The 15,294-nt window shown below is 40.6% G+C and overlaps 1 protein-coding gene across 1 annotated transcript in view; it reads left to right on the forward strand.

Annotated features, from left to right (window-relative positions):
* The window catches only part of LOC118116247, a 137,560-nt gene that overhangs the window by 1,155 nt on the left and 121,111 nt on the right, over nucleotides 1–15,294 (forward strand). Inside the window, exons 3-4 of the mRNA XM_047341687.1 lie at nucleotides 14,063–14,168; nucleotides 14,303–14,559. Of these exons, the coding sequence (XP_047197643.1) occupies nucleotides 14,063–14,168; nucleotides 14,303–14,559 (363 nt within the window). The remainder of the gene's footprint in view (nucleotides 1–14,062; nucleotides 14,169–14,302; nucleotides 14,560–15,294) is intronic.

Here is a 15,294-nt window from a genome sequence, read left to right on the forward strand (position 1 = left end):
AATGTTGGGATTTATAAAAACTAATGAAACCATTTGATTTCATTAGTTTTGTTGAACTCTGTCATCATTTATATTTTACCACAAATGAACGTCCTTGTCGTTCAAGCATTAAATCATCAGAGGTGAAGACAACAAGAAGTTCTGCTGAAGTTGTGAAGAAGTTGAGGCAGTGCATTAAATCAGAAAGTCCAACTCTGCAGTTCTAGTTTTCACTTTCACTCTCTCTCTCTCTCTCTCTCTCTCTCTCTATCTCTCTCTCTCTCTCTCTCCTCCTGCTCTGAAATGCCTGGGGTCTCATTTATAACCGTTGTACGCCAAAACAGGGTCTGAAACATGCGTACGCCACTTCCTACGCAATGTTGGGATTTATAAAAACAAACTTGACGGAAAATTTGCTATTTCCACACAAACTCTGACCCATGCATACGAACAACATTTTGGAGATGGGAAAGCAACACGAGACGTGAGGTGGTGAACTAAAGCAGATTATTGATCCACTGATCATTTGCGACATTAAAACCAATAGCTTTAGTTGTGCTCGCGCGACATTTCTCCACAAGAACCTTTTAATTAAAAATATATAAACAACTTACAGCAAATTACGTTCAGATTCCATTTAACATGGAGTTACGGAGCCGAAATAATAATAGGGTTTTAAGGCTATTCTCTGACACCGCGCGTGTATCATCAGACAACAAGTGAACGGACTGCTATCAGGCGCACAGAGCGACCTGGAGATCACTTACAAGAAATGAAGAACTTTCAAATAATACCCCAGAGTGGGAGGTGAGGATCCACTGATGTGAGGGAACTGTCCCATGCTCTAAATAAATAAACACTGACGTGATACTGGTGCGACATTCTCGCGGGATGTACTAACAAAGGACGAGGAGGAAATGAGGGTTCAGCGATGTCTGATCAGCTGATATAGACTTATTGATCTGTGATCTGTGTGCTGAACTCAGTCCAGTATCACACAGATCGACTCGACTTGAACCGAACCATCCTAGTACAAATACTCTAGCATAAAATGATAATTCCTGTTAAATTCTATAGAGAGGGGAGAATACCAGCTGTCACTGAATTTAATAATCCTGCAGTTTTTGATGATTAAATATGATAAGGATGTTGTGCCATAATGCATTAAACGGATACCATAAAATGGTGTGCTTTCGCATTCACAATTTTGTTATCAAATAAAATATTAAATATTAATATTTTATTATTAATATTAAATAATAACTTTAATTGATTAAAGTACCTCGGGCACCACCCTTCAAAGTATGGGAAAGATGAAATAATTATTGGGAATAAAGTCTCATAAAGGTTATAACTACAAATTTGAACTCTGATTAACAATTAAATTAATATAACTATAACCAAAATTGCTCATATAGATAGTTAGCTAAGTTGAAGGATATGGAGTTCTGACAGTGTAGGTTGGCAAAATTCACTTATGCAACATTAATGACAAAGATTAGAAAGAAAAACATTTATTATGAATATAATAAAGTATAAAAACACAAATTACTAACGGTCTAATTGCTAAACAAAGATAGGTATGTGCATACATGTGTGTGTGTCTGTGTGAGCTGGGGCGTGCTTTCAAGATGGTGGCTGGCCAAAGAGATAACACCCTTCCCCTATTGGAATGTTTACGACATGTAGAGATACTGAGGTAGAGTTATGTGTGTGTCTGTGTGTGTGTGTGTGTGTGTGTGTGTGTGTGTGTGTGTGTGTGTGTGTCTGTGTATGTGTGTGTGTGTAGTGTGTGTTTGTGTGTGTGTGTGTGTGTGTGTGTGTGTGTGTCTGTGTGTGTGCCAAATTAGAGGAAGTTACTAGATTGATGCAACGAAAGATCGTGAAGAGCATAACAGATCAACATTACTTTCCTAATATCCAGGCCCAAAACATCACAACACCACAAATCAAAACTGATAACCACACAGAATCGAATAACAGTCTTGCTTAGCCTAGTATAATTATTAAGCCCATGCTACTTCAGTCCTAGAAAGTGGGAAAAGGAAGTTGCTGTGCAGTTCGTAGTTTTGTGTCGTCTTGCTGCTCTCTGTTGAGCTGTAGCTCAGTTGCTGGCTAGTTTGCAAGCAGTGGGACACTTAGCCGCTGCTAGGACGTTGCAGAGCTTGGAGGGTCCAGGAGGTTTCCCTTGGTGAGATGAGCTGGAAGCTGCACCCTTTGTGCTCCTCTCGGGTAGAGCTGGGATGGGAAGAGAAGATGAGCCGGAGAAGAGGCTCCACAGCCTTCTCTCCTTGGAGGAAGTGGGAAAAAAAGATGAGAAAGAGTTGAGAACCTGATCTGAGAGCTGGGCCCGTGACTGACAGGTCACGGGTCCAGACTGACTGCTTGGATGAAACCTGTGCTCCTGGGGGCCTTCACACCTCTGATGCTCCCTGGGAGACCGAGTCTTTGCTCTGGCTTCCTTTGATGCTCCCTGGGAGACTGAGTCTTGGAGGAACATGCGGCTCAGGCTCACCGAACATGTAGGGGCCATGTGGTTTCCCACAAAGAACCATGGCCCAACAATGAGATACAACAAGTTCCCCCCATATTCTGAGAGGTGTTTTTTTGCCCACCTTGAATTGAATCTTTTTTAATTTCAGGCCTGCTCTTTCTATCGTCTTCACTCTACACAGTGCTAATACAGCAGCAGAGTATCAGTGTATTTTATTAGTGACATCACTGCTGTCCCATGAATCGCTTCTTTCACCCCCACCTCACTAACAAACACCTCGATGTCAGTGTCAGAAAGTTTCATTTCCTCATCAGCTTTTGATGCCGTGGACTTGCCAGACTCACGGTAAACCCATTGGTCAGCATAATTTATTATTCATGCCGTGTTTGCATTGACCATTTATGGTTGTGCAAGGTGGAGGGCGGATTGAAGCAGATCCATTTAACGCTTGGTGTGGATCATGATTTATGCAAAGCTGCAATATCATGCTCAGTGAATCGGAATTTTCATATTTATTTCTGCGGGCTTTTGTGCACACATACACTTTTAGTAATGAACCACTTCACGGTTTTTATTAATGAGACCTCAGAGCATTTCAGAAACAAAAGGAGGAGAGAAAGAGAGAGAGAGAGAGAGAGGAGAGAGAGAGAGAGAGAGAGAGAGAGAGAGAGAGAGAGAGAGCGTGAGTTAGAAAGAAAGAAAGAAAGAGAGAGAGAGAGAGAGAGAGACAAAGAGGTAGAAAGAAAGAGAGAGAGAGAGAGAGAGAGAAGAGAGAGAGAAAGAAATAGAGAGAGAGATGTAATATAAATAAGGTCAAAAGGTTTATATAATAAATAATTAAATGTTAAACTATTAACTAAAGTGAGTTATTATAGCAAAGTCCTTGTGTCCACAAAGTGATGAAAAACGTAAAATACATAAACATGAAGATCGGTCTTTGTAATGGAAATAAATTAAAATACTGGAGGGTAATATCTATATCCTGAATTTAAATATCAGGTGTGAAAGGTCCTCCACCAAAAGAGGGCGCTCAGGGTCAAATCGTGAACCGTGGTTTGTCTGCTTGCAGAGTGAAAACTAGAACTGCAGAGTTTGACTTTCTGATTTAATGCTGCCTCAACTTCTTCACAACTTCAACAGAACTTCTTGTTGCCTCATCTCTGATGATTTAATGCTTGAACGCCAAAACGACTAAGCAAACTTTCCTCCAAGTCCTGGGATAATAGTGAGTTTTCTGCACGTCAACCTGTGGCAGGCTGTGCCTGCCGTGAGGGACCCTCGTGTTTCGCCAGGGGGTGCACAATGCAGCTAAGCAACAGGAAGCCACGATGAAAAAGAGCACTTGATCACTGCACATTACTTGACTACATGTCCACTTTATTATTTATATTTGTATTTTCGCTGTTTCTTTTAGTTGTTAATGGAAAACCAGGAGACCTGATCTAGATCTTCCATGAAGTTATCAGCACTGGGCCGCCTACATCGGAGAGAGAATGAAGTGGTTCATTTAGTTAACGAGGGTGAGTGAAGTGATGACCATATTCATGCTAGGAATATCACATGGACAAAGATTGTATTTAAGCAGATGGCACCTTCCTCCTTTCCTCTCTAGCTTCCTGCCTCTTCCTGTTTGTCTTTTCTATAAACACACAGGTGGGCTCGCTTCTGAACGCCAAAGCAGAGGTGAAGCGTGAGGAAGCTCACCATGCACGTGGTCTATTCCCATTTCCAGGTCAATCTGTTGGATGAAAAGTACAAGGCTCAGATCTTTCCATCATAGTGAAGGAGGCCTGTAGACAGGGCATGAGCTAACGTACGGCGTTGTCAAGTACAACAGCAAGCACTTGCTATCGTATTTATACGGCAAGGCAGAGTCTCACAGGTGTGTATCTAACTGCTGGGTTCAAGTAACCTGCTAACTCTTCCACAGCAAACAGTGGGTAGATGTTGTGCTTTGTGCTGCTTACTGACAGCAGACGAGTCTTCCTTCTGTTTTCCTCCACAAAGTGAGCTATGGTCTTGAACGCCTCCGCTAACTGAGAAGCTCTCTAAACTCTGATATGACCTGTGAACTGTGACAGGATTCCTAAGAAGTTATCTGAAGTGCATGTAGTGGAGATACTGATATTGGGGGATATAAAACATTTATGATACTAATACATCAGCTGATATATATTCCTATGGTGTCGTTATCAAACCCTATTACATAAAATGTAAATGAGTTTGATATTAATGTTGTTTAATTGTAAACTCTACTTTAAAATTAATATGAATATAATGAATCAAAATAGCAAGATATAGAGCTAAAAGAAATGTGAACTAATAAATGACTCTGAGAGTGAATATAAATATTCTGTATACATTGTAGAGGAAATACTGATTAATAATGTGAAGATACATCTTAAATAGTAGTAATAGTAATTTAATGTTATTGTTTGGTAAACTGTTTCATAAACAGGTTTAATCAGGCAAAGTTTAGTTTGTTTGCTCAGTTTCTGCAGCTCGAATAGAAACCACACTTTACATTTAAAACAATCGTGTTTATAATAAACCAGATGTCATGTGAACAGAAAGAATCAGAACATGATTTATAATAGAGCAAACAAGCTTTAAAATGACATTTCAACTGGAATCACAGCAAAAACAGATGAAAGTTAAAACTCATTTTATTGAGCCTTTTATCTATTTATCTATTTACTTATTTGAATAATAATCTATGTGAACTGAATACATGGATGGAATCATTGTGATATTTCAATGACTAAGCAGGAAGATGAACAAACCTTTAATCACGGGTTCATCTGTCACCTTCACTGTGTCAGATACATAATAATCCAGAACGTTCAACCAACCATCTCAGCAGCCATAATAATAGTCCAGTGTAAGATTTAGTGAAAGATCTATTGGCAGAAATTGAATATACAATAATAGCGATGTTTCCACTAGTGTGTTTCATCTAAATTGTATGAATTGTTGTTTTCAATTCCTAGAATGGGTCGCTTATATTTAAATACTTTATATGGAACATATTTTATATTTAAATACTTTATATGAACATACTATATTAAATATTTTATATGAACATATTTATATTTAAATACTTTATATGAAAATATTTTTATATGAATATAATTAGTATTTAAACACAGTATTTACATCCTCGTGAGCAGGTCCTCTCTGTATGGAGGTGGCTATGTTTTTACAGTAGCCTGTGACTGGACAAACTAAACCTTTGGAGTTTCTACAGACGTTTTAAAAGCTGCCAATGTGTTCTCTCTGATGTTTGGAAGGAGGAGGTGAGGGTGTTCAGCTGCAACATGACACTTCACCACTAGATGTCACTGATCTACACAATAAACCTTAAGTGTGGTTTCATGAGGGACTGCAGAGCTTTTACTGAGTGACACTCACTGGCCCAGATTATATATGAATGAAAAATTATCAAAATGTTTCTGACCTTCTTAGTCATGGATTGTTTAAACAATTACTTGACCCCATCTTGTCTCTCAGGTGAGCAAATAAATCTTTGATCAGGCACTATCCTAAGCCCTCTCAGCCTTGGTCACCGAAGCTCCTTGTCGCTGCAGGACTCGCAGCAGGTGGGCATTTGCTTTAAGTAAAGGTCTGTTTAGCAGCAGTCATTCCAAGTGTTATTAAGAGGAAGAGGAAGACAACAAGAACAGCAACAAGAACAAATCCCAAACACTGGGCAACAATGAATGTTGGCACAGTTTACAGTGCGATTATGATTTAAACTTTTAAATAAACGTATCTCACTCTTGTGCAATCTGAGAAAAGGTTGTTGTTCAACACAGTTAAAAGACTTGACCTTGAATCAGATAAGACAATAAGGCATTAAATCATCTGGATGATCAGACTAAAGACACATCTCTTCAGACTTCACCTGGATAAAAGATACAAAATATATACTTCTATATCTGCTGCAGCAATCATACATATCTAGTAGCACTTATATAACACTTACATATAGCATTTTGTAGTTTGGCTTTCTTGAAGCAAATTGTAATTTGATTCTGTTGTTCTGTGGGGTTTGTTCTCTCATGGTTGATGCTCTTATTGTCACTTGGATAAAAGGCCAGCTAATTGAAATGTGATGTGATGTGATGTTAGGGATGTTTCTTTGTCTTTCATGTCATTTTCACTTTTAAACGGATCAAATAATCATTTGCACACAATTTATTTGCACAAACACAATTTAAGATACATTTTCTTCAGTGTAAATGATTTTCCTATTTAAAAATATATTTAGCAAAGACATTTATCACATCTTCCATTTTTCATCCAACTAATTTGTTGCGTTGTGATCAAGTCTTCATTATATAATCAATGTAATGACCAAGTAGAATAAAATGAAAACTATCTTCCAACGATGGATGTGTTTTATTTCAACACGTTGTGTTATGTTACTTTTGAAACGCGCATTCGAACTTTGCAGGAAAATAAAAGGATGTTAGATGTGTTTTGAACAAAGTAAATGAAGGAGGTGGAGCAGGCATGAGAGGAAGAGGAGAACACAGTGATGCTTTTCTTGTGCTCTAGTTATGAGCTGAGAGGGTGTTTATCCTCCGTCGTGTCTGTGCCAACATTGTGCTGCATCACAGTCCGACACTGTTCACATGTGAGCCTGTTACAGACGAGGCAGGTGAGCCAGGAGGATTCACACAGATCTACATGCTGCATGTGTGTGTGTGTGTGGGGGTGCATGCTCATGTCTCTATCTCTGTAGAGGACCAATATGGAGTGTTATAACTTTCTAAGTGGAGACATTTGTGGAAATAAAGGTGTTTTTCCAGAGTCAGGACGTTTTTTTGAAGTGGGTCTGATGTAAGTGTTGAGATGAGGGTTACACTTGTAGCTGTGATGGTTCAAGTGTCTCTTGGCCTGGAGCAGGACGTACTGTATGACAGCTGCTTTAAGTACAAAGCACAGCAGCATTGATCTGAGTGGGGGGTGATCTCTCCCAACATCCTGCAGAGCTAAAAGGACGACGTGATCCCAGTGTTGCTCTGACTGAGGCCTTCCTGTTTCAAGCTCTCAACGAGGAGCTGGGGAGAAGTGAAACTACAGCCTCCCAGTTTGGACGCGTTCCTGAACATAAGATCTGATCCCTGGCTGTGATTCTCCTGACACCTCAGTACTTATGGGCAGAATAGTGAGCAGGTAAGAGAGCGGCAGAAATGTCTGCACCGTATTGTTCTCCTCTCTGGTCTTTTTCTCATTGTATGACTTTGTAGTGGTTCAAGGTGATCCCCTCGCCAGGACTGATCCTTAAGGTGCTGCTGGTATGTTCACTCTCCTCGGCCTCGTGAGTATTCATCACTACTGCTATTTAACCGTGCTTTGTTGTTGGCCGACGACACAGCTGTGCACCTAGCCCCCTCAGAGCTAAGCGACTACCACAGAGTAATAGGTAAATATACTTTGCATTGTTTTAACGTGTTTGTTTTGACCCACCTGTCGCTTGGGTTTCCATTTAGCCTGGCTTTCCTGTGCTTTACCTTTCGCTTGCTTTACTTGTTGTTTTGTCTGATATGTGTCTGCTTGATTTGTGGGTCTCTATTATTCCCTGTTCTTTGTTTATTGTATATAATTTAGCCCCCCGTCATGAATTGATTTATCAGACTTATTTGGCTTTAGAATAATTGTGGATTGGAGTTCCTTTGTAGTTTTACTGGTATAAATTGATCTGGGGTTGTTTCTTTTATTTTTGTTTCTCTTTGATTGAACCGCATGTGGAGCCCTACTGATGTGTGTTCACTCTATATTTTACAGAGCTGAGAGCCTGAGGTGGTGGAGGCTGGTGTTTTCTGAGGCGTTGTCTCCTCCTGTGTGCCAGCTATTCACCCCCAATCCGGGGTTTTCCACTGTTGTGTGTGTGTGTGCGTGGAGATGTGTGTGCACGTGATTGTGGTGAATCTCCTAGGGAAACCTCCACGTTCACTAGCCTGCCTCTACACTGGTAAGCCTCAGCCCTGGAGGCTTCCTTCTTACATGTGAATGGTGTGATGGCTCTTTAAAGATTGAAATTGTGATTTGAAATAAATATATTATTGTCGGATGGAACCACATCTCACGCTCCATAGTGTACTGAGCCTGATTGCCTTATGGTTAATATTGGTTGGAAGTCATCAATACTCCCTGGATTAATATTCCAGGTTGGCGTTGTTATTTCTTCGATTGGACTATTTAAATGTTAAATTAGACTAGTCAATCACCATGGTTACACTTACATCGCGGCAAAATGTTCTCTCACAGCTTCAATAAATGGTTGAAACCTGAACCCACCTGCTGTACAATCTGGCGAGAAATGACACAAAAAGTATTGTTACATTAGGGCCGCGCAGTTATACAGGTTCTTTATCTGCAGTAGTCCAGTGCACACACAGGCTGCGGCAGAAGCTGATAGATGAAGAGCTGAACGAACGGTGAGTCTCCTCATGTTTGGTGGGGAGGGTAAGGTGAGGGGTGTTCAGCTGCAACATGACACTTCACCACTACATTTCACAAAATTCTACACACTGGAAGAGGAAGAGGAAGAGGAAGAGGAAGACTACAGGAAGAAAACAAGAAGACATCATCAACACTGGCACTAATGAGACAGAAACATGACAAGAAAGATCTCTCCATTGTTTGAGTTGATGCAGCCGACATTGATTATGATTGAAACTATTTAAATAAACAATTTCACTTGTGCAGACTAGAGAGAAAACGGTTGTTGTGGTTCCTTCAACACAGTTAAAAGACTGGACCTTTATCAGAACTAATTTAAGTCTTTCTTCAGTGAAAATGATTTTTCTAACTTCAAGACTTGAATCTAAACTGTGAATGTAAAAATATATTTATAAAAGACATTTATCACATGTTTCCATTTTTTCATTGTACTCATTTTGTTGTTGGTTGATCAATTCTTCATTATATATTTAATGTAATAATCAAGTAGAATTGAATGAAAACTATCTTCCCAACAATGGATTTGGTTTTTATTTCAACATGTGTTATTTGACTTTTGAAACGAGTATCTGTACTTTGCAGGAAATATATAAGGATGTTAGATTTGTATTTGAAATTGTTTCAATCGTGCAAATGTTCTCTCACAGCTTCACAAATGGTCAAAACCTGAATGCAGAGTTGCTGCTGGACATTTCTAGAGAAATTAAACTTCGCCCACTTACAGGAAATGATTGTGAAGTTGGGAGAGGTTCTTTATCTGCAGTAGTCCAGTGCACACACACAGGATGTGACAGAAGCTGATAGACGAAGAGCTGAAGACATGGCACCAACCAAGCAGGTGAGTCTCCTGCTGCTCATGACTTACAGTAGATTTAGTTTTTGTTCCTTTACAGTGAAACTGTTTTAATTTTATTTGTGAACTAAAAAAAGCACAAAATACAGAGTTCTGGTCCATAAGGGGTCGACTGAACAGAACTTAATTTTTATAAACTTTAATCAAATGTAACTGAACAGAATCGGATCTGAACAAAGACAAAACAGATCTAACAAAGGAGAAGATATATAATGACTGATCAGAGCATTTCAGAAACAAAACAAAGAGACAGAGAGAGGCAGGGCCTAATAGTTATCTGAAGTGCATGTAGTGGAGATACTGATATTGGGGATATAAAACATTTCTGATACTAATACATCGGCTGATATATATTCCTATGGTGTCATTATCAAACCCTTATTACATAAAAATGTAAATGAGGCTTGATATTATACTGTTTAATTGTAAACTCTACTTTAAATTAATATGAATATAAATAATTCAAAATAAAGCATGATATAAATAAAGAGCAGTATATATAATAAATCTATATAAATATAGATAAATATAGAGCATGAAATGTGTGTGAGCGTGAGGGAAAGCCGGGATAATGAGGGATTGCAACAACGCCACCTGGGGAATTTCACCTCCAGGAAATGAGTAAACTCTGGTGTGCAACAGCACAGGTTCGTGTTTATCACAGGGCAAGAGACGTGTTTTACTCGTAGAAAAGAACTTTAATGTAACTCAATAAATGCAAACAAAAGCACAATGAAACAAACAATCAACAGAACACAAATTAACATATGAAATTAAACACTTTAGACAAGAGCAACACAGGGACAGGGCTGGGACTTACCCGCGGCGAGAACCAAATGAAAAAGGGAAGGATTAATAAACTAACCACCCGTGACACCGAAAACCAACAAAGCGTCGTGAAGAAAACGCCACCACCAGGGATTGGGTGGCGCCTCAGGCCCACAGCACCTGACCAACAACAAAAAGATAATTAAAACATGTCAGTGTTAAACCAAGATGGCGCATGAGCGGCTGCCTCGTGTGTTGGTGCACGATGTTTTGTCTTGTTTCGTTAGTTAATTCAGTGTTTTGCCTAAGAACCGGGAGCTCTTTCACCAGAGAAATGCTCATGAACATCAGGGTCATAACTCCTGAGAATTCATTTCTGACTTTATTGCCTCATCTGTCGAAATTTTGGATATTCTGGTCAAAGGTGCCCTCACCTTCGTACATACAGTGAAGCGACGGAGGAGAGGTAAACGTGCCGGTTCGCTTGTGCGTATTTTTTTATCAAATGCAAACCCTTCTACTCCCCCCGTGAGTTCATTTCATTCATTCTGGTCGGTGTTTACATTCCACCGCAGGCTAACGTGCAAGAGGCACAACGCATGCTCGCCGACCAGATACTGTGTGTGGAACAGACTAACCCGGACTCCTTAGTTATTGTCCTCGGCGACTTTAACAAAGGAAATCTCACCCGCGAACTCCCCAAATACAAACAATTTATTAAATGCCCGACCAGAGAGGAGAATATTCTGGAACACTGTTACACCACAGTAAGCAGTGCCTATCCATCACGTCCCGGGCTGCACTGGGACTCTCGGACCACGTCATGGTCCATTTGATTCCTGCATACAGGCAGAAACTAAAACTCTGCAAACCTGTTGTGAGGACTTCAAAGCAGTGGACCAGTGAAGCTGTGGAGGATCTTCAGGCGTGCTTGGACTGTACAGATTGGGAGGTGTTCAGGACTGCTACAAACAGTCTGGACGAGTACACAGATACTCCGCTAATAGAATTAGAATATTAATAAAAGTTAGGCGTCCCTCCGGGGTAGTCACTCCACGCGTCAACTCAAATGACCTTGGAGAGCCACAGTGAAAGAGAGATAACACTTCCTTTAAAGCCAGGACAGTGCCTTATCAGCCAGAACAGCAGGGCCGTCGAGCGTGGTGGCCAATGTCGGCCGACGAAGGAACAGGGCCACACACCCTATCAAGCTAAAGTTCAGCCACACAGCAACCCGGAGGATGAGAGTCTCCACGGCTGTAGCTGAATCAAGCAAGTAGACCCGCTACTGCGCCCAGAAGGTCCCTGGCGGAGCGATCCCACGCCAGCGATCAGCCGCACTGTGTTTAGGGGATGCCTGAGTAGTGCGCTGGCTGTTGCGCCAACGCCAACTCTGCCACGGCAACAAAGCGAACAGAACTTAAGTTTTATAAACTTTAACCAAATGTAACTGAACAGAATCGGATCTGAACAAAGACAAAAACAGATCTAACTAAGAGGAAGATATATAATGACTGATCTGGGGTCTCATTTATCAAACATTGCGTAGGATTCATACTAAAAGTTTACGTACGCCCAAAAGCCGGAAATGGCGTACGCCAAAGAAAATTCCGATTTATAAAACCGTGCGCACGCACACCTGAACGCAATGTTCGCTTTATAAATCACAGTCCACCTGGAAGCGTTAAATGCGTGGATCTGCTTCCAAATCCGCCCTCCACACGCCCACTTTCAACCATAAATGGTCAATGCAAAGCACGGCATGAATATTAAATTATGCTGCTGACCAATGGGTTTCCACCGTGAGTCCTGACAGAGTCACGGCATCAAGCGATGAGAAGAGGAAGTGAAACTTTCTGACACTGACATCGAGGTGTTTGTTAGTGAGGTGGAGGTGAAGAGCGATTCATGGGACAGCAGTGATGTCACTAATAAAGAAAATACACTGATACTCTGCTGCTGCTGTTAACACAGTGAGTGAGAGTGAAGACGATAGAAAGAACCGAGCCTGAAATAAAAAAAAGATCACAGATCACAGATCAATAGAATCTATATCAGCTGATCAGACATCGCTGAACCCTCATTTCCTCCTCATCCTTCCATTCGTGTGCACACATCCCGCAGAATCACGCACCAGTGTCACGTCAGTATTTATTTATTTAGAGCATCGGACCGATTCCCTCACATCAGTGGATCCTCACCTCCACTCTGGGGTATTATTTGGAAAGTTTCTTCATTTCTTGTAAGTGATCTCCAGGTCGCTCTGTGCGCCTGATGGCACAGTCCCGTTCACTGCAGTGATCTGATGATACACGCGCAGTGTCAGAAGATATTATTAAAACCTATTAATGACTCGGCTCTGTAACTCCGCTGTTAAATGGAATCTGAACGTAATTTGCTGTAAGTTGTTTTATATATTTTTTAATTAAAAGGTTCTTGTGGAACAGTTATGTCGCGCGAGCACAACTAAAGCTGTTGGTTTTAATGTAAATGATGAAGTGGATCAATAATCTGCTTCAGTTCACCACCTCACGTCTGCGTCGCCACTTTCCCGTCTCCAAAATGTTCGTATGCATGGGTCAGAGTTTGTGTGGAAATACGCAAATTTTCCCGTCAAGTTTGTTTTTATAAATCCCAACATTTGCGTGAGAAGTGGCGTACGCATGTTTCAGGCCCTGTTTTGAGCGTACACAACGGTTATAAATGAGACCCCAGAGCATTTCAGAAACAAAGGAGGAGAGAGAGAGAGAGAGAGAGAGAGAGAGAGAGAGAGAGAGAGAGAAAAGAGAGAGAGAAAGTGAAAGTGAAAGTGAAAACTAGAACTGCAGAGTTTGGACTTTCTGATTTGATGCTGCCTCAACTTCTTCACAACTTCAACAGAACTTCTTGTTGTCTTCACCTCTGATGACTTAATGCTTGAGGACAAGGACGTTCATTTTGTGAGAGTAAAATCTAAATGATGACAGAGTTCCAACAAAACTAATGAAATCACTGGGTTCATTAGTTTTCTCCCATCAAACGAAACACGACCTTTTTTCACATGCACTTTATTCAAACCACTTGGTGAATACAGCACCTGAACACGTGGATGTCAGAAACACATGTTGTCTACAATCTAATCAATGTCAAGTGAAGGTGGTCTCAGTCCACGAAGCTGATGACCACAGGACGTACGTATCTCTGACAAATGTTTAGTGCGCTCCATGAATTACAATGTGAAACCAAATCTAAACAGATCAAATGGAAACAATGTTGGTTTCAGACTTTTAGGTGTGAAAACGACTCAAGTAAACTTTCCTCCAAGTCCTGATACATTAGTGGAGTTTCTTTCGTACGTCAACCTGTGGCAGGGCTGTGTCGTCGTATGACCCTCGTGCTCGTGCACACAAACAAATACAACAGGAAGCCACGATGAAGAGCACTTTGATCACTGCACATTTACTTTGACTACATGTCCAGTTTGTTATTTATATTTGTATTATCATGTTTCTTTTTAGTTTAAAGGAAATAGAGGAGACCTGATCCAGATCTTCCGTGATGGACCCTATCAGCACTGGGCCGTCTACATCGGAAAGAATGAAGTGGTTCATTTAGTTAACGAGGGTGAGTGAAGTGATAACTATATTCACGTTAGAATATCACATGGACATGACGTGTATTTCATGATGGCACCTTCCTCCTTTCCTCTTTCTTTGCCTCCCTGTTCTTCCTGTTTGTCTTTTCTATAAAACACACAGGTGGTGACTCATCTGGCTCGTCGGAGCTTCTGAGCAGCAATGGAAAGGTGAAGATTGAGAAGTTCGCCGATGTGGTCGGCAATGACCGTCACCAGGTCAACAATCTGCTGGATGACATGTACAAGGCTCGTATGCCTATGACCATAGTGAAGGAGGCACGTGACATGATGGACAGCGAGCTACAGTACAACGTTGACACTTACAACAGCGAGCACTTTGCTACCGAGATGCGATACGACAAGGCAGAGTCTCGGCAGGTGTGTATCTAACTGTTGGGTTCGTTAACCTCGTTAACTCTTCCACAGCAAAATTAGTGGGTAGATGTTGTGTTTTTAAAGAGCGATTGACAGTAGACAAGTCTTCCTTTCTGTTTTCCCACAAAGTGAGTCATGGTCTTGAACGCTCCGCTAACTGAGAAGCCTCTCTACAACTCTGATATGACTCAAAAGAATCAAAGAGACAGGATTCCTAATAGTTATCTGAAGTGCATGTAGTGGAGATACTGATATTGGGGATATAAAACATTTCTGATACTAAACATCAGCTGATATATATTCCTATGGTGTCGTTATCAAACCCTTATTACATAAAATGTAGATGAGGCTTGATACTATACTGTTTAATTGTAAACTCTACTTTAAATGAATATGAATATAAATAAATCAAATTCAAGCAAATATATAGAGCGTGAAATGTGTGGAAATGATTCAAATGACCTCGAGAGGAATATAAATATTCTGAATGGTTTTCAACAATAAAGGGTTTTATTCAGCTAAAAGTGAACAAAATACAGAGTTCTGGCTCCATGAACAGAACTTAAGTTTTATAAACTTTAACCAAATGTAACTGAACAGAATCGGACCTGAACAAAGACAAAAGCAGATCTAACAAAGGAGAAGATATATAAAGACTGATCAGAGCATTTCAGAAACCAAAGGAGGAGAGAGAGAGAGAGAGAGAGAGAGAGAGAGAGAGAGAGAGAGAGAGGGAGA

The sequence above is a fragment of the Hippoglossus stenolepis genome, chromosome 10 (assembly GCF_022539355.2).
Source record: "Hippoglossus stenolepis isolate QCI-W04-F060 chromosome 10, HSTE1.2, whole genome shotgun sequence".
In the NCBI taxonomy this organism is placed as follows: Eukaryota; Metazoa; Chordata; class Actinopteri; order Pleuronectiformes; family Pleuronectidae; genus Hippoglossus; species Hippoglossus stenolepis.